This window comes from Macaca thibetana, chromosome 2 (assembly GCF_024542745.1).
Source record: "Macaca thibetana thibetana isolate TM-01 chromosome 2, ASM2454274v1, whole genome shotgun sequence".
In the NCBI taxonomy this organism is placed as follows: domain Eukaryota; kingdom Metazoa; phylum Chordata; class Mammalia; order Primates; family Cercopithecidae; genus Macaca; species Macaca thibetana.
In genome coordinates this window covers 174,063,628-174,085,759 of record NC_065579.1, presented here as the reverse complement: position 1 = coordinate 174,085,759, position 22,132 = coordinate 174,063,628, and the positions used below count along the sequence as shown (strand labels likewise).

At 39.2% G+C, this 22,132-nt stretch overlaps 1 protein-coding gene across 2 annotated transcripts in view; it reads left to right on the top strand.

The window, feature by feature from the left end:
- Positions 1-12,554: 12,554 nt before the first annotated feature.
- Positions 12,555-22,132, top strand: part of TBC1D23 (TBC1 domain family member 23) — a 64,329-nt gene continuing 54,751 nt past the window's right edge. The window contains exon 1 of one of the 2 annotated variants that reach the window (XM_050782054.1): positions 12,555-12,803. In XM_050782054.1, the coding sequence (XP_050638011.1) occupies positions 12,751-12,803 (53 nt within the window). In that variant the 5' untranslated portion in view covers positions 12,555-12,750. The remainder of the gene's footprint in view (positions 12,804-22,132) is intronic. The other variant, XM_050782055.1, reaches the window with a different exon arrangement.

The following is a 22,132-nucleotide window of genomic DNA, read 5'->3' as shown; positions in this document are numbered from 1 at the left end:
GAGATCGCGCCCCTGCACTCCAGCCTGGGAGACAGAGCGAGACTCCATCTTAAAAAAAAAAGAAATTCCACATGAGATTTGGGTGGGGGCACAGTCAAATCATACCATTCCATCCAAGCCCCTCCCAAATCTCATGTCCTTCTCACATTTCAAATCACAATCACGCCTTCTCAACATTACCCCAAAGTCTTAACTCACTCCAGCATTAACTCAAAAATCTGAGTCCAAAGTCTCATCTAAGACAAGGCAAGTTCCCTTCTGCCTATGAGCCTGTAAAATCAAAAACAAGTTAGTTACTTCCAAGATACAATTGGGGTACAGGCACTGGGTAAATGCTCCCATTCCAAATGGGAGAAATTGGCCAAAACAAAGGGCATAGAGGCCCCATGCAAGTCCAAAACCCAACAAGGAAATTAAATCTTAAAGCTCTAAAATAATCTCCTCTGACTCCAAGTCTCACATCCAGGACATGCTAATGCAAGAAGTAGGCTCCCCAGGCCTTGGCAGCTCTGCCTCCATGGCTCTGCAGGATCCAGTTCCAATTTCAGGTCATTTTTTTTTGTGAACGCATATGAGTGTACATTTTTATAAAAAGATAGGTTGGGCAGGGTGTGGTGGCTCACGCCTGTAATCCCAGCACTTTGGAAGGCCCAGGCAGGAAGATCACGAGGTCAGGAGTTCGAGACCAGCCTGGCCAACATGGTGAAACTCCATCTCTACTAAAGATACAAAAAATTAGCCTGGCATGGTAGCGTGTGTCTGTAATCCCAGCTACTCAGAAGGCTGACGCAGGATAATCGCTTGAACCCAGGAGGTGGAGGTTGCCCACATCATGCCATTGTACTCCAGCCTGGGCAACAGGGCAAGACTCTGTCTCAAAAAAAAAAAAAAAAAATAGCCAGGTAACCTGTTGAATGCTTTGCTACTTTGAAGTTTCTTCCACCAGATACCCTAAATCATCTCTCTCTAGTTCAAAGTTCCACAGATCTCTAGGGAAGGGGTAAAATGCAGCAAGAGTGACTTTTGTTCCGGTTGCCAATAAGTTCCTCATCTCCATGGGTGACCACCTCAGCCTGAACTTCATTGCCCATATCACTATCAGCATTTTGGTTAAAACCAACAAGCCTCTAGGAAGTTCCAAACTTTCCCTCATCTTCCTATTTTCTGAGCCCTCTAAACTGTTCCAACCTCTGCCCATTACCCAGTTTCAAAGTCACTTCCACGTTTTTAGGTATCTTTATAGCAGTGCCCCCATTCTGCTGGTACCAGTTTTCTCTATTAGTCCATTTTCACACTGAGACTGAGTAATTTATAAAGGAGAGAGGTTGGACTCACAGTTCCACATGGCTGGGGAAGCCTCAGGAAACTTACAATCATGGCAGAAGGTAAAAGGGAAGCAAGGCACATCTTACATGGCAGCAGGAGAGAGAGAGAGAGAGCAAAGGGGGAAGTGCTATACTTTTAAACCATCAGATCTCATGAGAACTCACTATCATGAGAACAGCATTGGGGAAATCCACCCCCACGATCCTGTTACTTCCCACCAGATCCTTCCCCTGACATGTGGGGATTAAAACTGCACATGAGATTTGGGTGAGGACACAGAGCCAAACCATATCAATTATCTCATTTTATCCTTATAATAATCCAGGTGATAGAGATGGTAAGAACATACATGCTTCACTTTACAAATGGAAAATCAGAACTCCAGAACACTTCAGTAACCTCACTGTGCTTACACACCTAGTTTGTACCAAAGCTGGCACAAACTTCCTCCAAATCTTTTCTGAGCCCACAGAGTTATTTACCTGGGGGATGTTAAAAGGAATAATGAGTGACAGCAACAGTGCGAAAGGAAGCCACAAATGGGTATCTGTTAAGCTTTGTAGAACTGACATGAGGTTGGAAAGTAAAAACACTATAGTAGAGAAAAGCAATCAAGAGGAGGATTATAAACGATAAAAGTTGTTTGTATTGGCCGGGCAGATGGAGGCTCCCAATTCCTCTACCTGTGAGTTGAATTTGGAAGCCAGATTGAGCAGGACTGAATTTCTGAAATGAATCTGAGTGAGAATAAACCTCCCTAGCAATGTCAGACACCAGGACAAACCAGGTTTAGGGAGCAAGTCTTTAAGTAAGAACCATATCTGACTGACTCCATCCAGTGGGGAGACATCCCAGGGCAAAATCCCATGTGCTTGAAGTCCAGTGTTGGGATAGTGAATCTTTCTCCTCTTAAAAGTTACTGATGCAGTGGCTTATGGCTGGCAGAGTTCAGTACTTGCTAAGAGAATACCTCATGTGTTTACGTCACACAAACGAGTATGTCTGGACAATGTGACAAATGTAGCTAAGCCACAGAAATCGTTTTCTATACAATATTTCAAAATTTGAGATGGTAAAAGGATAGGAATATAAAACCGGAAGTACATAATGCTTGAAAGCAGCTGGTAAAATACAACAGGTGTCCGCAGATTCAAAAGCTATTCTTGATTTTAAAAAAAGACTCCTGAATAGTCTTCCTAAAAGTGCATTCTTTTCTAAGTTGCCCCTGACAGGTCCCAGGGTCGTTTAAGGGACAGAAGGAGCTTGGCAGCCAACTTGCTCCAATGGCTTCTCACTGGAGTTACATGAGTGCCACCTAGTGACACTTGTTAAAGCTGAAGGGGGCCGGGATAGACCATCTAGCTCAATTTACCTCATCTGAGGAAACTGAGGCCCCAATATCAGAGATAACTTAAACAGGGCCACACATCTACCTGGCTAGTGGCTAAGACTAGAAATCAGGCGACTCGTTTCACGGTTTCCTCAACTGGAGATAATCTCTGGAGTTTGGGAGTCCGGAGTCCTGCCTACTAGACTGTGCCAGAAAATAAAGCCTAAACCTTTCAGGGTCTCAGGTTACCCAGGCACTAAACTCATAAAATAATATTTGTTTCAAGTCTTTGAGACACATGAGTGTCAGAGAACAGAACCTAAAAGTTGGTAAAAGTGCCCATAGGCATTCAGTCTGCTTTCCTCCACCATGAGTGACTGCCCCTGAAGCAGGTGTACAAGTAATCACATTATTTCCTACAACCAAGTGCTCTGGTCCAAAGTCATCAACCTTAATTCAGGGGCAATGCATCAGTTATAGCCTTTTTAGCACCTTCTGTGGGTGTAACACGATCTTAGAGATCAGTTGTAATAAAAGTATCATTGGAACCAGTCAAGTTTTGATTTCCAGAAGTCAGATGTTCTGCAGTTCTCCAGTTCGAGTTTCTATTTCAAGATTAGTCTAGGCCAGTGGTCCTCAATGCTGCCTGCACATTAGCACTGCCTAAGAAACTTTTAAAACTCACCTGTGCTTGTGTCTGACCCTAAACCAGCAGAATCAGAATTCCTGGGGGTGAGGTTCCCTTATCATTTTATGTGCGTGTGTTTTTAAGCTCCTTAGATTATTCTGAGGCTACAAGGATTGAAAAACACAGTGCTGGGCTGAGCTTCTGCTGAGAAAGAGAATAAAGAAATAAATGTAGGAAAGGTGGGAGGTAGATAAGACCATTCCCTCTAAATCCTGAAACAGAACTTGGTCTATACTCAAGTGCTCAATAAATGATTGCTGAAACTTGTCCAATGTGAGGTGCTACGATGAGAATGAAGGAGTTCACAATCTATTCATGATTTTAGGATTCTTTATGGCCTCATATAAGAAACATTTACAAAGAACCACAAGTAAACTTAAAAGTAGGAGAAGCAGGTAGTCATGTCCATATAGATCAAGAAGAAATGTTTTAAAACCTGAACACTATTCAAGTCTACATTACTCTCTGCTTTCCTTCTCCTTTCCCGTTTTTAATTTCTTGATTCCTCCATTCAACTCACATGTCATGTATGAGATGTGATAAAGGGCACGTATGATAAAGGGACTGGCTACATTCCAAAAGGCTTTGTTGTCATTCTCTGAGGAAAAGACAACAGAGCTGAGCACTGAAGTAAGAGTAGGAAGTAACTTGATGCTATGTGTACATATGTTGGAGTCCAAGGGTGTGCAGGGCTGGCTGATCTTTCAAGACAGAAGAGACAGCAAAAGCCACATGTTGGGAAAGAGTATGGCTTATTCAAGGAACACAGAGGAGACCAGTATAAGAGAAAGAAGAACATGGTGTGGAAAGGGACTAGAATGTCCAGGAGGGTCTTGTCCATTTGCTTTCATATATATACATACCATGTACCACTCCCTCTCACAATTAAGCCTGTCACATGTTTTTCTGCCTTGCTTTGACCTGCTATTACTATCTCACCTTTAGTATCAGTGACCGACTAACGTCCTGAAGAAAATCTCTAAGTGATTTTTCTAAAATTCCAAGCACTTTTTTCTTTACTTTTCCTTTTTTTTTTTTTTTTTTTTTTTTTTTGAGACAAGGTTTCACTCCATTGCCTAAGCTGGAATGCAGAGGCAGGATCTTGGCTCACTGCAACCTCTGCCTCCCAGGCTCAAGCGATCCTTCTGCCTCAGCCTCCCAAGTAGCTGGGACAATAAGTACATGATACCACGTCTGGCTAATTTTTGTAGGTTTTTGTAGAGACAGGGTTTCTCTCTGTCACCCACACTGGTCTCAAACTCCTGGACTCAAGAGATCCGCCCACCTTGGCCTCCCAAAGTGCTGGGATTACAGGTGTGAGCCACTGTGCCTAGCCCAAACTTTTTTTTTTGTTTTTTGTTTTTTTTTCAGAGACAGAGTCTTGCTCCGTGACCCAGGCTGGTGTGATCTCAGCTCACTGCAACCTCCGCCTCCCAGGTTCAAGCGATTCTCCTGCCTCAGCTTCCCAAGTAGCTGGGACTACAGGCGTGCACCACCACGCCCTGCTAATTTTTGTAATTTTTTTTTTTTTTTTTTAGTAGAGATGGGGTTTCACTATATGTTGACCAGGCTGGTCTCAAACTCCTCACCTCAGGTGATCTGCCTGCCTCGGCCTCCCAAAGTGCTAGCATTATAGGCATGAGCCACCATGCCTAGCCTCACCAAACTTGTATTCACATTACAAATGTAATACATGCTCATTGGAAAACAAAATTCTAACAATTTATAAACACATAAACAAAAGTTCCCCCTAAATTCTACCCACTAAAAATGATCACCATTAACAATTCCACATATATTATTTAATTTCTATTTGCATGTTCAAATATCATCTCAATTTTTTAGAAAAAATGTGATAATACTAGACAGCGTTCTGTAACTTGCTTTTACAAATTAATATATCATAAATATATTTCTGTGTTAGCATCCACAGTTTTACCTTATTCTATTTTAGCATCAGCATGGTATTTCATCATAGAGATGAACCATTCAATAACGGACAATTAGGCTGACTCCACGTTTTTACATTTACAAGCCAAACAAAACATCAGTGAGCATCCTTGTATATATTCTTACTCGATTGTATAAATATTTCTATAAGTTCTTGGAAAAGCATGTTTCAAAAGGTATGTATATTTTAATTGTAAGTATTTCAAAATTTCCACCCAAAAGTGTTGTATCAATTGACCGCCCATAAATGGCATATGAGAGTGCCTATTGCCATTCTCTGTCTCTGACTGGTAATCTCTCATCTTACATAAATAATCAAAACCAAAATTTACCATGATTCGTGTCCTTCGACCCAATCCATTTCCTGGGCTATAACCCTGTTTCCAACTTTATTTTCATTATGTTTTCACATGTTTGTTTTCTCCACTAGATATGAGATCTTTGGGACCAGGTTATACCTTTCCATTTCCAATGCCTGGCATTATACCTGATACACAACTGTAATTTGCTGTAGGAATAAATGATTGAATGGATTATACACACACACACACACACACACACACACACATACACACATATATAAGTACAAACTCTTATAGAGCATTTACTACATGCCAGACATTGTTTAAGCACTTCTACTAACTCATTTAATCCTCCCAACAATCCTATAAATTATCAATGAATGAATATGAAATCCAAATTCAAGTAAATCAAATGGCAATAATTGAGGTATGTTTAAGGGGCAGCAGCAGCAAAAGGCAGAAATGAATAACTCTGTTTGGGAGAGAGGGTTACAGAGGAAACGATGCTCAAGGCTTGTAGCTAGGAGCAACCAGCTGAGGGACTGAGTAGAATTAACAAAGCAGAGGAAATAGTTTTTAAAAAGACAAAAGTCATGGAGCAGCAGGGTATATTTTAAGCCTTGAATACAGAGTGGCTGAAGTATATTTTATAAAGAAAGATGGGGGCTGGGCGTGGTGGCTCACGCCTGTAATCCTAGCACTTTGGGAGGCTGAGGCGGGTGGATCACAAGGTCATGAGTTCAAGACCAACCTGGCCAACATGGTGAAACTCCGTCTCTACTTAAAAAAAAAAAAAAAAAATTAGCTGGCTGTGGTGGTGCGTGCCTGTAATCTCAGCTATGGGGGAGGCTGAAGCAGGAGAATGGCTTGAACCCAGGAGGTGGAGGTTGCAGTGAGCTGAGATCACACCACTGCACTCCAGCCTGGGTGACAGAGCAAGACTCCGTCTCACAAAAACAAAAACCAAAAAGAAAGATGGGAAAGCACTTAATGAGACAGATTATGAGAATACTGTATCAGTTATAAGAAATTTGGATATTCTTTCAGGGAGTGGGGAGTCATTGAAGCAATTTAGGTAGATTTTCATTTTAGAAAATGTGCAGCAAGAGGCACAAATTCAAATACCTTGGAGAACCTAGCAAGTAACAAAAGGGGTCTGGTTTGAAGTAATGGGAAGTCTTGCGGGAAGCACAATGAAAAGTGTATAAAGACACTGAAGTTATTAAAAACAACAACAAAATAAAAACTGCTAAGTAAATTCAGCCTCAGGATTGCTGGTTTGAACCTCTGGGGTAGAGGAAGTGCTGACTGCATGGGGAAGAGCATAGAAGAAGTAGAGACTAATTAAGGAACCCCTTCATGTAAAATATAACCAGGACAAAAACAAGAGAAAATCTGCAGAAGGGAACAAGAAGCCAACTTAAAAATATTTAGGAAGGGAAAAAATCATAGGCCATGCTGACCGATGGGAAGAAAGACAAAGAAGTCAGACTAAGTTCCCAGTTTCTGGCTAGATGACTGGAGATTTAATGAAAAAATTCAACTCTATAGAATTGGCAGGTAGATGTGCACACAGTCTTTGAAATTTAACAAAATAAAAGTAAATAATAAAGAAAAATTAACAAAAAGAAATGGCAGGTAGAGATTGTCAGGTAGGTAGACAAAATGAGTTTAGTTTTCAAATGTTGAGTTCGGAATATCTGTCGTCCAAGTGCAAGCTCCCAGTAGATGGCTGGATTTATATATGCAGAGTGCCAAAAAAAAAAATTTCTTTTGAATATCTATCTAAATTGAAGGTAGACAAATAGGCTGAAGACAAATGGGCTTTCTCTCTGCTGACAGATTATCACAGAATGCTTTGAAAATATTAATAATTTTTAAAATAATAATGTTTTTTATGGCAACATTATTGTTATAGTAATAATGGGTTGGAAACGGAGATACAGGAGTTACCAGATTATAGGTGAGAATTAACAACAGAGAATTTATTATTGTCCCGAAAAAAAGTGTGAGCAAAATTATAGAGAATAAATTCTTTAAACTTCTGGATGCTTTTGTATCTGTAGTCATTCTTACGTTCATGATATCCTAAAATTCTTTTTGTTTACTTTTGTATTTTTCTTATGTAAATTTGAGATGTGAAAATGACAATGACAAGCTGTACAATTTAGCTAGGGTATTAGAGAAATCAGCTTGTAAATAACATATTCAGATAAATTGTAACATATACCTATATTTTTAACACACTTTGTCAAAAGCATATATCATATAATTCCATCCAGTTACCTTAGATGATTCCTTGCTAATGATTTTATTTGGCAACACATAGATATACCAAAAAGGAAGGGTGAATACAAGTGTATAAGGCAAATAGAGATAAATTATACATCAAGAATAGCACTGCCATTGTCTGAAGGATTCTGTTTTCAGATTGTGCCTGTGTGTGTGTGTGTGTGTGTGTGTGTGTGTATGTCCTTAACAGCTGTTAGTTCATGAAAAAGCAGGAAGTTCAGTTTTAAAAACTAAGGCTAGTTCCAGCTAACATGTTGTTTACTATCCCTATTTCCAACCAGGAATTACTCAACCCCAATAAAAGCCTTTTGCCTGGAACATTTGGGAACGAAATTGGTATGAGCAAAGGGTTAAACAGACTCCCACATTAAAGCACAAACATCTCAAACCTAAGAATGGGTCAATCCCTATCCAAATGTTTATTTTGGGTCCAACTACAAAACCTATTTAGAGTCAACTTCAATTAGCGAAGACGACTACTAGAAGGATAATGGAGAAATAGAGTTTCCAGCTCTTTTTTTTTTTTTTTTTTTTTTATGTTTGCTCAACATTTTAAAACGAATTAAAAGCAGATGTTGAAATTGCTGCCAACTGTTCACTTGTCATCTGTGAATGGGAATTAACTTGGTTTTGTTCATCATTCAATTAAATGTTAAGCTTCAGTAGTTTAAAGAGCCTGGGAATGCAGGTCCTGATGGGATTTTAAAAAGGCAAATAACTGAACTAATTTTCATAATTGTGAAAACATTTGTCCTTGTAAGGTACAAAGGGAAATTCTTGGGAAAGTTTAGAATTCTGAAACTCTCACACAATAGCTGCAAAAACAAAAATCAATATTTTATTATTTAACAAGAACTCTTAGGCACTATCTATGCGTTCAGCCTTGCATTTGGTGCAGTGGAGGCTACAGAGGAACTTAAAAATAGTTGCCATTCTCAGAGTTAAAGAATACAAGATGCTGTATGATTCAGTGCCCAGATGAGAGTGCCTGTTGATGGTCCTAAACTAGGTGAGAGGCGACAGAATGTAAGAAGGGTTGAGATGATATAAGCAGGAATCTCAGGGGCAAGTTTCACTGAACAATGAAGAATGTGTAGGATTTAATATCACTTCATGTAGCAGCCAGCCTCTGAGATGGCCCCCAGTGATTCTTGCCTTTGGGTATTCAAGCCTTTGTTGTGGTTCTTTCCCACATTGAATAAAGCTGACCAATAAGATACTGCAGAAATTACGACTTCTGAGAGTAGGTAATAAAAAAATGTTGTTGCTTCAATCATGGTCTCTGTTGAACTCTTACTCTGCGGGAAGCCAGCCACTACGTCAAGAGAATGTTCCAGCAGCCCATGGAGAGGCTCATTTGGGGAGGATCTGAGGCCTCCTGCTAACAGTCAACACCAACTCATCAGGCATGTGAGTGAGCCACCATGGAACTGGATCCTCCAGCCCCACTGAAGCCTTTAGATGACTGCATGACTGCAACCCTGGCCAACATCTTGCCTCCAACCTCAAGAGACCCTAAGCCAGAACATCTAGCTAAGCTGCTTCTAGATTCCTGAATGCACAGAAATTGTGAGTTAAGTATTTATTGCTTTAAGACATTGAGTTTTGGGGTAATTTGTTGTGTAGCAGTAGATTAAAACATCTCAGGTCTTTGTCTTCACCTAAGAATGCACAAAAGTCAAGAAAAGGCTGCACGAATATGGAATAAATGATCAAGAGCTATGATCATTTCTCCATCTCTTTTTAACAAATGGTAAAATAATATTTCAATGAAAACTGAATTAAATTCTACTCACATAACAACTATGACCATGCAGATGAGTTCATAATCCTTACCTGTCCCTGAACCCAACCAGCCATTTCTATATAGGTGAATGGTTTAATCCATTACAAAAGTACTTCAGAAAATTCCCTAGTTCATTTTACAAATATTTATGGAGATTCTACTGTGTCATAGGCATGGTAGAAATTAAGTACATGTAATACAGTATAAATGACATAATTATATGGCTCAGAACACCAAATAATAGATGCAAAATCTTTTTATGTTCTCTACAATTTCATTTAAAACCAAGACATTTTAATTTTATCGTTATGAGAAATACATTTTGATTTGATTTTATCCAAGGATAATATGAAATAATACACTTTCCCATTAGAATGTGGGATCTACAATTAGATGCACAAATGCAGGTAGGGGATACACCCTAAGATTTCATAATGAAATCCTCTCTAGTTCTTGAAAAGTGTTTTGTTTTGTTTTAAGCAGAGGTCCATTATGAAAATTTAACAAATTCTACTTGAGGGAGTGAAACCTGTCTCAGAAAAATAAAAATAAAATAATAACAAAGAAAAAGGAGTCAAAGACCTTCCAAGTTTCAAGTACTACTTGGCCTCTCAGCTAGATTTCTAGAGTTATCACTAGAGGAAAAAGGATGTCCGAGGTCTTGAATATCATGACCTTGGAGCAAATACTGAGTAGAACTTACAACAGGTTGATGAATAAAGAGCAAATGGGCAGGGCATGTTGCCTCACACCTGTAATCCCAACACTTTGGAAGGCCAAGGTGGCTGGATCACCTGAGGTCAGGAGTTCGAGATCAACCTGGCCAACATGGCAAAACCCCGACTCTACTAAAAATACAAAAATTAGCCAGGCATGGTAGCACACGCCTGTGGTCCTGGTTACTCGGGAGGCTGAGACGAGAGAATTGCTTGAACTTAGGAAGCAGAGGTTGCAGTGAGCTGAGATCATGCCACTGTACTCCAGCCTGGGTGACAGAGTGAGACTCTGTCTCAAAACAAACAAACAAACAAACAAACAAAAACAAACAAAAAAACCAAAGACACAAATCCCCAGAAGATACTATCGCTAAACAATTTCGGTTGAAATCTTGTCCCCAATGGGTTATACATCACTAAGATATTGACCCTGTCTAGACCTGGCTCCCTAATTTGTGAGGACTAGTACAAAATTAAAACCAGTGGCTCCTTGTTCCCAAATTATTAAGAATTTCAAGATGGCAACACTAGACTGTGAAATTAAGCACAGAGTTCTTCTAAGCATGTGGTCTCATGCTATTGCATAGACTACATGTCCATGAAGCTGGCTCTGGCTCCATTAAAGAACACAGAAGTCAGAACTTTCCACTTTACTTTGACAGAATAAAGAACTGTTTAAAAATGTCAAGTGACATATTTTTAATGGGAAAATATTCCACTAGAGACTATAAAGCAGTTGCTGATTTAATTATACTCAAAATGAATCATAATTGAGTACTAGAATCTTCTTAACCAGTGAACAACTGCTTCTCATGTCAATGACTGAATAGGTTTTAAAACCATTTTTTGAAAAGTTTCTGAAAACCTACTGGCAACAATTGAAGGGACCCAGCGGAGGTCCTGAATATTAGAATGGTAATGTGACCTAGATTCACGTCTTTTATTCTTTTTGATAGAAGGCATCTAAAGTCTCATTCTATGTTAAAAGAAATGTTCCCTAACAGAGGACTGAACATTACAGAGATCCAGACCTTGGAAGTGGGTGCAGTACCATGCAGATCTGTATTATTGCCTTTTAGGGAAGAGAGTGAACATGTTTTTGGTTGTAAATGAGATAGCTGTACTATGTTTTGTATTTATTTTAATAAAAAATAGGCTTTAAAATTATGAAACACTTTCCATACCTAAGTATAGACTCTGTAAAGAATACTGGCCACCTATGTGGCCACCTTGGGCCCTTAATAAAATATTAAAAAATTAATGCAAACTCCTCCCTTTCCCTGAATGTAACTGCCATTCCGAGATTTCTATGTATCATTCCCCTGCATTTTAAACTCATATGGATCTATTTTTAATATACTGTCTTTTAAACACCAAATATAAATGATACCATACTTTACCTATCCGTCTGCAATCTGTTTTGCTCATTTAACAGCGTATTTTTTCAGATGTATCCATATTGTTACATGCAGTACTACTTCATCACTGTTGTTTTCAGGGCTTGCAAAAGCATTTCTTTAGGTCCATCCTCCTGAGTGTGTGCTCATCCCAAGGCCCCGGTGGTGGCCAAGTGTCCGCCCATGTGGTGTGAAGGGGAAGTGGAATGGGAAGAGAAGGATTTTGGCAGCTCTCCTTTCCTGGAATTCCAGTCCTAGAATTCTAAATTCGGACTTGATCTTTCAGACTGTTAGGAAGATATATTTAAGTTAGGAGGCTAGAACGTATCTCCTTTAGTATTTAGCTTGATTTACAACTTTTAAATATTCAGACAAAAAGTATGCGGGCCTTCACTTATACTTTTGACGGGGCCTCACAAATAGGGGTGGTCCTGCCCCTTTCCTTACGTCCCACTTCTTTCTGCAAATTAAATTGCTACAGCAGGAAATTACTGAACTGTGGCTCTTCTCCTACGTCCGCCTTCCCTGTGTCAATTCCCATTTCCCTGGGTTTCTCAAATAGTTAGGACTCTAAATTCTAACTTTGTTAATTTCGACGCCAAGCTGGAATGAAGACGCTAACTGGACGCCAAAAAGAGACGCTGTTACCACACAAGGCCTCCAACTGGGACGGCTCCCACCGAGCTCCGCCCACCCCGCCCCGTCCGCGGCACCGTGGCATCCTGGGACATGTAGTCTTTGGAGGGGCAGCTGCCTCCACCAAGTCTCCTCCCCCAAGACGCTGCCTTTCGGCCTCGGGACGCCGTGACGCTGCGTTCCTGCAGTCCCTTGCCACCTCCCTCTTTCTTCCCGTCTGGGGAAGCTCAGTGCTGGACTTCCGAAGACCTTTTACGACATTGGGTCTCGGAGTTGGTCTCAGCGCGGGATCCACTTTTCGGCAAAGTGACGTGGACGTCAACAGCAATGGCGGAAGGAGAAGAGGTCCTGCCGCTGCCAACGTCGAGCGGCGACAACTGGTGAGTGAGAGCCGGGGCTAATTCCCAGTGCCCCTTTATTCTTCCTTCTCAACATCGTGCCGGTCCCCGAGGAGCCGTCTGGCGTCGGCATAGAACGGAGAGGCCGGTCCTAGGCGAAGTCCGGTGCCCTGCCCCGCCCCCTCTGCCTGCCGGGTGCCCCCTGCCTGCCAGGTTCTACCCGAGGGACTGGGGCGGGACTCCCAAGGAGAGGGGTGTCATCCAGGTGCTGGGCCTCAGAACGGTCCTCCCATGTCGTCCGTCAGTCTCCAAAGTGTGCTGGAGAGGGTGGCTTCAGGGCTGGGTTTGGCCGGAGTCCCTGGCTGTGGGAGTTGGAGTAGGCTGAAGACGGAAGTTTGTTGGATGCAGATCTGAGGCACTAAAATACAATATGAAGAAAAGACGTTTTGAAATGACCACTGCGAACTTTGCTTGAGGGTTCAGAGGTTGACCCCAGGAGGATCCCTTCCACGTAGCTGGTATACTTTTTTTTTTTATTCCGGCTGTTATCTCGTTTTGCATTCCAACAGTTTTCATCATGCGTCTCCTTCACGCAAGTCGTCGTTTCCCCTACTACCACGTTTCTCACAGCTCGATTTCTGAGCTTTGGATGCAGTGTGGGACTTTGCTTTTGCTGCACCCAAGCTTTTGCATGCTTACCTGATTTATAGTCGGGATGGTGGGGGAGGACCGCCAATAATTTTTTGGTAAATTGCTTACCCAGTGTTAATCTTTGGGAAAGGCTTCTACTTTTGAAATGGTTGATCTCACAGTACGTTGTTATGTTCTACAACATCACTTTTGAAAAAGGGACCTTTAGAGGCTTGTCTAAGTTTTACAGTTGATCTAAATGTATTAACCACATGTATTAGTTTTGGGTTTACTTGTTCGTTATATTCTTTGTGTACAGCTCATGGGCACTTTAAAAATAGTACAGGACATTCATAGACCTCGACTTTAATCCCAGAGGAAAAAAATGGAAATCGTTGAAAGGGATAGATAATTAGTAATTAAGAAATTGAGCTCTCCATTAGCAGACATCAAACATTCCTTAGCGCTGGGCTCTCCAAGGTGTCAGAGGAACACTTCATGGTGATCTAGATGTAGTTTTTGTTCTTCAACTTGCTTATGTTGGAGTTGGGGAGGTATAACAAGGTAAAATTAATCTCATTCTTTGTGAGCGTGATTAAAAGTATTACGAGAGGTTGGCAGTGGGGGCTGGGGCAGTTGGAGTCACTGGGGGAAAGCTTCATGAAAGCAGCAGCATTTCAATTAGGCTTTGAAGAATGAGTAGGATTTAAACCCCAGGGCTGTCTGATAGAAGCCACATATTGTAATTTAAAATTCTCCAGTAGCAGCATTAAAAACTAAAAAGAAGCTGGGCGCGGTGGCTCACGCCTGTAATCCCAGCACTTTGGGAGGCCGAGGCGGGCGGATCACTTGAGGTCAGGAATTCAAGACCAGCCTGACCAATATGGTGAAACTACGTCTCTACTAAAAATACAAAAGTTAGCGTGGCGTGGTGGCGGGTGCCCGTAATCCCAGCTGCTCAGGATGCTGAGGCAGGAGAATCGCTAGAACGCGGGAGGCAGAGGTTACAATGAGCGGAGATCGAGCCACTGCACTCCAGCCCGGCGACAGTGTGAGACTCCGTCTCAAAACAAAGAAAAACAAAAACTGAAAAGAAACAGGTGAAATCAGTTTTAATAATCTATTTAACATACTTCAACATGTAATTAGTTTAAAAATTATATAATTGTACATCTTTTTTGTGCAAAGTCTTCAAAATCCAATGTGCATCTTACATCTACCTTATATTTCAGTTTGGTCTAGCCACATTTCAGATATTAAATATCCACACATGGCTTGGGGCTAACATATTAGTGCAGAATCAGATTAAGAGATGGAAAAGGCCTCTGAATGGAGTAACAGCATAAGCCAGGGCGTAGACAAGGCAACTAATTTGTTTTGAGAGTAAGAATGAGAACTACCTGGTTGGAAAGAAGTTGCAGAAAAATACGTCTTTTTGCTTCTGGTATCCTGCAAGAATGGCAGGAGAAAAAAGAAAAATAGGTCTGGAAAAATAGTAAAAAAAGTTTTTAACTAATTAAAAGAACCTTTTATCAGTGACAGACATTACAACACTTTTCAGAAAGTGACCTAGTTGATTATAGCCTGAAGTTTGCTGTTTTGGAACGGTGAATTGTATCATAACCTGGCCTTCACCAGCTCATTGAGTGCCGTGAGGGGAAATGTTTCCACAGTTAAGGTGCCTCTGGGGAGTTCTTAGGTTTGAGGGATTGTGAGCATGTTCCTGGTTCGCAGGGGCAGAGGACATGGAGTGAATGTTTACTAGAGACAGCACTTGTTCTCTTGTGGGATTGCTGTATCTTTGGTGTGTCTTTGTATTTTTGCTGGTTTTATTTTCATGAATGGAGGAACACTGACATGGTCAGTGATTTCTGTTTTCCCTCCATCCTCTTCTAATCTTTCTCCTTTTTCTCCTAGCACTCTCATCGTCCCCCCCAGAAGAGGGTTTGAATAGAGTCAGGAAGACTTTGGGATTGGGAGCCATAGATTCAGTAAAGCCTGTGTTCTTAGAGTGCTTGGTGAATGGGTTATAGAATGGGGATGCTTTACTCTTTTTTTATTTTGTTTTAAGAAACGAGGTCTCGCCATGGTGCCCAAACTGGCCTCATACTCCTGAGTAGCTGGAGACTACAGGTGTGCCCTATCCGTCCAGGTGTTTTACGCTCTCTTTCTCTTCCCTTCCTCTCCCTCCCTCGCTTTCTTTCTCTCTTTTTGAAGCAAATGTTTTTAACTCCGTCAGATGGAATTTTTTCCAAAATACATCGTATATCTTACTGCCTAGCTCAAACTCATCTTAATGACTTGAGTCATTCAGTTTACAAATGTAATTTAAGGATAAAACTACATGTCTGTCCTCAAGGAATTTATGGTCTAGATACAGGAGGTGTGTTTGAGAACGTGGATTACTTTTGTGTTACTGTAATATGGTGAGACTTTTGGGGCCTATCTAGACAAATTGTTGCTATGCTAAATGACACAGCAGTCCCTTTTCGAGATTGCTTTTTGTAAGTTTTTCCTATTTTCTTTTTTTGTTGTCAGTAGTATCTCTTAATTTGTTCCTAGTCTGTGAAACTAAGTCATTGAACTTGTTAAAATTGTATATACATTCTTAAAAAGGCTCAGGATGGACCTTGAAGATCTTAAAAGTATGTGGACTCTATGACATTGTTTTTGCTGATTTTCAGTTATGTTCTAGTTCAGTGCTTCTCAAAATTTAAATGTGCATTGGAATTATCTGGGGAGCTTGTTAAAATGCTACCCAGGTAATTGTAGTTGTGATTCAGTAGATTTTGAGGTGGAACTTGAGATTCTGTTTCTGACTAGCTTCTGGGTGTTGCCGATTATGGTGGTTTATGGACCACACTTTAGTTATCAGGGTTCTAGATTATATGTATATCAGAATGAGTAGGTCAGAGGAATTTGTGTATGTCACATTGTATCACCTTACAGGTTATACTAAAATACGTGTAATTACATGACTTATCGTTGCTCTTTAGATAATGAACTTCTCAAGGGCAGTGGCTGATAAAAGGCAGGCGGCTCAGTAAATGTTTGTTGAGTGAATGTACGCATGAATGAATAAAGACTTTCATATAATTATGTGCAATAGCATACTAAGCTGTCATTTCATACAAATTTCCTGACTCCAGTGTTTTTGTGAGCTGTGGAATTGTCTGTTAGTATAATGCTTATTCTTTATGGAAAGCCAGAGTAATCAGAAAATGCCTCGGCTTTCAAGCTCTCTGGGATTCAGCCATGTAAGCTCAAAGGGTGTGCTGAAATTTTTGTAAAAATGCTTATAGTTAGTTTGAAGTGATTTGAATTTAATTTAAAAAAATTAATATAAGTTGTGAGAATCTGGATTTGTAAAATTAAACATGTTGAATTGTTACAGTGAAAAGATTGGTAATTACCCTTCTTGGTATTGAAGAAAAATAGCACTGGATTTGAACATATATTCTCATTTTCCAAGACTTTCTTCCTGAAATAATGTCTAAAGATCTAAAGTCATAACTTAAAAATTGTTTTGGTCTTGATGTTAATTATATAACTGTTGAAATTGGGAGTTTGTTTAATTAAAAAGTGTTACTTAATATTCAGCTTTTAGTGTTTATTGCTAAACTCTTCTTAAATTATTGCTAAACTTTTCTTAAAATTGTAAAAATATCAATTCCACAAGAATCTTCTATTGTTGTTAATCTGAGATGTGAGTAGCAATTGTTTGAGAATAAGAAGTTATTTTTCAAAGTTTTCTGTACTCTGTAAATAGTACTATCAGTGGTCCCTGTTTAATAATCATTAAAATATGAGAAAAAATTTAAATATCATTTAAGAACTAAGTGTTTGAAATTTCAAATATGATATAATCAATAAAGAAATATGTTAAATACAAAAGAAAAAGTAACTTTGTTTAAGAAGAACATTGTCTACTTGTGAAATTGGGAAGGCTAGATACTACTTTAGAAGAAATGAGAAAATGAACTTCATTTGTTGAATTGGGGTTGTGATTTGACAGTTGATTTTGTAAACTATAATTAGAGGGCAGGCAAAGAAATGAAAAAGACATACTGTTTACATTAAAGTCTTTAATTATAATGTAAATTTTATAATTTTTAAAGATAATTTTTTTTTTTTTAAGACGGAGTCTCATTCTGTCACCCAGGCTGGAGTGCAGTGGCATGAGCTTATGATCTTGGTTCACTGCAACCTCTGCCTCCTGGGTCCAAACGATTCTCCTGCCTCAGTCTCTCAGGTAGCTAGGATTACAGGCATGTACCACCATGCCCGGCTAATTTTTGTATTTTTAGTAGAGATGGGGTTTCACCATGTTGGACAGGCTGGTCTCGAACCCCTGACCTCAGGTGATCCACCCTCCTTGCCCCCCACAGTGTTGGGACTATAGGCGTGAGCCACCACGCCCAGCCTAAAGGTAATTCTTAAGTAATAATTCACTTCTAGGATTTTGTTTCCTGTGGATGTTTTAATATCCATAATTTGAGTTAGCGATTGCTTTTTGCATGCTAAATAAATGTATTTCAGTTAATTCATTTTTATCTCTCTGTACTCACTGCAGAGAGGGGACAAGTGCATTCCCTATGTAAGTATAGTGAGCAATTCAGAGCACCCAGTTAAATATACTGCAGTATGCAGCCAACTTTTCAGAAGAATCTTCTGGACAGAATTGAGAAAATATGCTTGACAAAGCATTTCTGCTGCATAGTGCTGAAATGTGGATTCTTTTTGGTATAAAGACAGTGCCTTTTCTCATGTGTCCAAAAGCAAAATAGAGTTTAGCAAAAACATTCTCAGTTCAGCAAACATTCGCTGAATAGTGGTTATATTCCAGCTGCTGTGTAAGGTTTTAGAAAAAAATTTGAAACCGTTTTAAGACCAGGAATGTGCGTTGTGGTGCCTTCCTTGGACACTTTAATTTTTTCATCATTTTATCTCTAGGAATACTGTGTGAAAATAACTTCTGAAGATATCTAAATGCTGGTATTTTGGAAATTACAGGCTCTAGCAGAAAAGAATAGGATTAAACAGTTTGAAAAGGGGCAGGGCTTAAAATGAGTTCGATATTGAGAATTACAGATGGAAAGCAAGTAAGTACCTTCCACTGAGCTCATAAAATCAAATTCTTTCTTGTAGAAATAAAGAACATAAGAGCCACTTAAACCTATTTTCTGAAATTTACTGTCTAGTTGTTTTAAGGATCTGCCTAACTTTTTAACCCGAGTTAAGAAAATAATGTCTAATTACATCATTTGTTGCAAGTCTTCATCTGTTTTCTTGATGCTTAAAGGAGTTTTTTCTTATCCTTCAGCTGACATTGCATTTGATAGTTGGGTGGGAATCTTGTAGTGTTTGCTTCTTTTTTAAAGTAGTTGTTACATTAAACTAGTGTTATGGTGGTATTTAATAATTTTAGCAAGGAGATACAGGTTGAATATGTCTTTGGAATGCTTGTATTATACTTAACCAGTTGAGCATCCTTAATCAAAAATCTGAAATCCATAATGCCTAAGTGAACATTCCTGTGAGTATCATGTTGGTGCTCCAGAGTTTCAGATTTTGGAGCATTTTGGAGTTGGGATTCTTGGATTTGGGATGCTCAACCTATATAAGAAAATACTATACATTTACATAGAGCATTACTCTTTATATATAATGCTTATATAAACGTTTCATTTTGATCTTAAAAACAGCTCTATGAGAAAGCATAGTTATGCGTTGGGCGTGGTGGCTCATGCCTGTAATCCCATCACTTGGGGAGGCCAAGAAGGGAGGATTGCTTGAGCTTAGAAGTTCGAGACCATCCTGGGCAACATAGTGAGGCCTCGTCTCTACTAAAAATAAAAAAATTAGCCAGGCTTGGTGGCACACACCTGTAGTCCCAGCTACTTGGGAGGTTGAGGCAGAAGAATTGCTTTAACGGGGGAAATCTAGGCTGCAGTGAGCTATGATCACTCCACTGCACACCAGCCTGGGTGACAGAGCGAGACTCGGTCTCATAATAATAATAATAATAATAATAATGTACGTGTGTTATTTTTCCTTTAAACAGTTTCTAACCTTTGTTTTGAAGCCTCTGTGCATCACTTTGTGATGCAAAAGATTTTTTCGTCTCATGTATGTGTGCAATTTGAATACCAGAAATCCTTTATTTTGTGAATTCCATTTAGATTAATAACCATCAGCATAAAATTCAGTGAAATCCTCTTATGAAAAAAAATCTTCTCTGATGGTTTCAGTCCAGCTTAAAAAAAAAAACCCAATATGTATTTCTTTGTCGAACTATGATCCCCATTGGCATAGTACCTTTGAGAATTGTCCATATGTTGCAAAGTGTTGTCACTTCATTTGCTATAGTTGTTTCTTTATAACAACTATGTTTCTGAAGTGATAGTTTCAAGACAAGGAATGTTGGTGACACTTCTTTTATCGTTACACTTTGGATAAAGTGGAAATTTGTAATAGATGTAGGTAATATCTCTCTCTGACTTCTTGCTGTTTTCATACCACTCTCTGTCTTAGGCAAAAGATACACTCTATTTTTAGTTTCCAAATGCTGGGGGTAAGAAAACAAGGATGCATTTCATAGTGCCTTAAAAATACTGAAAAGTCACCCCATATATATAGATAGAAGGGAACAGTGTTGAGGATTTTTGTTTTGAGAAAGCATGGAAGAAGAAAGGATTTAGAGTACTCGCTGAAGTTGACTGCTCATTAGAGAAATTACTCTCCAATTTTGTAGTCAAAATCTTACAGCAAATGCATTGCAACATTATACATGTAGTTATGAGAAACCTTTTTGTGTCTGTCTTTTTATTTTTTACTTAGGCAACAACTGAGTTTTTTTCTTAGCAGAGAAAGGGGCACCATTGGTACCGTTGGTGTAATTTGATCTACATGGATTGTAGATCAAAAATAAATCTAAGATTTAAAACACCTGTTCCATTTGTAGTTAATTTTAGTAGCTTATAAAATAACATTTCTGTGATCTCTATCTCTTTTTGTCTATTGCATACAGTGATGAAATACTGTAGCTGTTAAGTTTGGCTTGTCAAGCCAAGAGGACTAGATTTAGCACCTTCTTTACTTGGCCCAAGATCATGATTAAAACACAAATTCTAGGGAAGATTACATTATTCATAAGGGAATCTCCCAAAGCTGTTTTTGTGGATCTGGTCCTAATGCAAAGTTTTACAATTTTTTTAAAGCTGGTGAATGGGTGTTTTTCCCCTTGGCATATAAATTTGTAACTTGTTAAAATGCTTGTAACAAGCATGTCTGATTCTGACACAAATCTAGATAACTTCACAATTGTCAAATTGTATCAAATTGTGTTCTCTCAAGACTTTAAGTTATCAAGTTATTTTCTGAATGTGCTATCATACTATTGAAATACTTGGAAAGTTTTGATGGTTTGAGGTTGGTGTTTAAAAATAAGTTGCACAAGACATACTGTGGTCATTGAGCTCCATGCGCATCTACTGTACAAGTGAATATGTAACAAAGTTATTCTCTTTTCATTTCTACCAAATGTCATACAGAATATTCAAGAGCTAATTAAGGAGTTTTGTTATGGTAGTACTTTGTAACCAGCGTCCTAACAATAGTAGCAAAATAGGTTCAGACAAAGCTTTGGTCCTGATGTCTCATTACCTGGGCATTAAGAAACCCCCAGAAATGTGGTGGCACAAATTAAGCCATGAAACCACAATTCAATACATGCAGCTTGCCACTGCTTGCTCAGTGTTCCACAGTTTGCTAGTGCTTATGACTAATTAGCTGTTCACTTTAGAACATTTTTAAATAATTGGTCAGAAGCTTATACCTGATTAGGATATATACATGGACAAGCTGGGCTGTCAAGGTTTAATCTGTGCTCACAGTGGTTTACATTCTAAACAAATATGAATAAACTGCACCTCATAGGCGCTCTCACACCTCTGTTCAACAGGATTTAGATGATAGGACTTGGACTAGAACCTTGGAATAGCCATCTGGCATGTAAGCTACATAAGAGCATTGACTTTTTTTTCTGTACTGCATCCCCAGTGCCTCACACAGTGAGTAGCCTGTAGTAGGTGCTCAATACGTATGTGTTGAAGGTTTGAATAAAAGAATACTTATGTCAGGGAAGGAAATAATTCAGAATGTGGGTTAGGAAAGCAGAGGAAAATCTAAAAGAGGGTGTTTTAAGGAGACAGTCAAACTTTGCAGTGTTTGTAAAGGGGACGAGAGCTGAGAAAGATGACTAATGACTTCTGAGAGCACCTTTAGTAGAGTGATGGAGGTTTTGGGTGAATGAGGGCATTTAGCTGAGTCGAGACTACTGTTTTCAAGGAAGTTGAACTGTAAAGGGAAGGAGAGAGGTGACTTTTTGATGGGAAGTAGGTTATATTTATATATAGGACCCTTCAAGTAAGTAAATGTGAAAATTTTAAAGGAAAGGAGATAATCACAGGTTATATTTTTGAATGCTAGAAGTACTTTCAGTGAAGATTTCTGAGTTCTTTTTTTTTATCTTGGCTCTGTTTAATACTGTTAGCAGACTCACAGGTTTGAATAATATCCTATGTGATAGAAATAACATATTTAAGATGTTTACATGTCAGGCTTTGGGCTTTTATTGATTTCCCAGTAGTGTAGCTTTTGTTTTTTTATTTTAAGAAAACAATAATGAATCTTAGACCTTGATCACTTTAAGACACAAAATTAATTTTTTAATGTGGTAA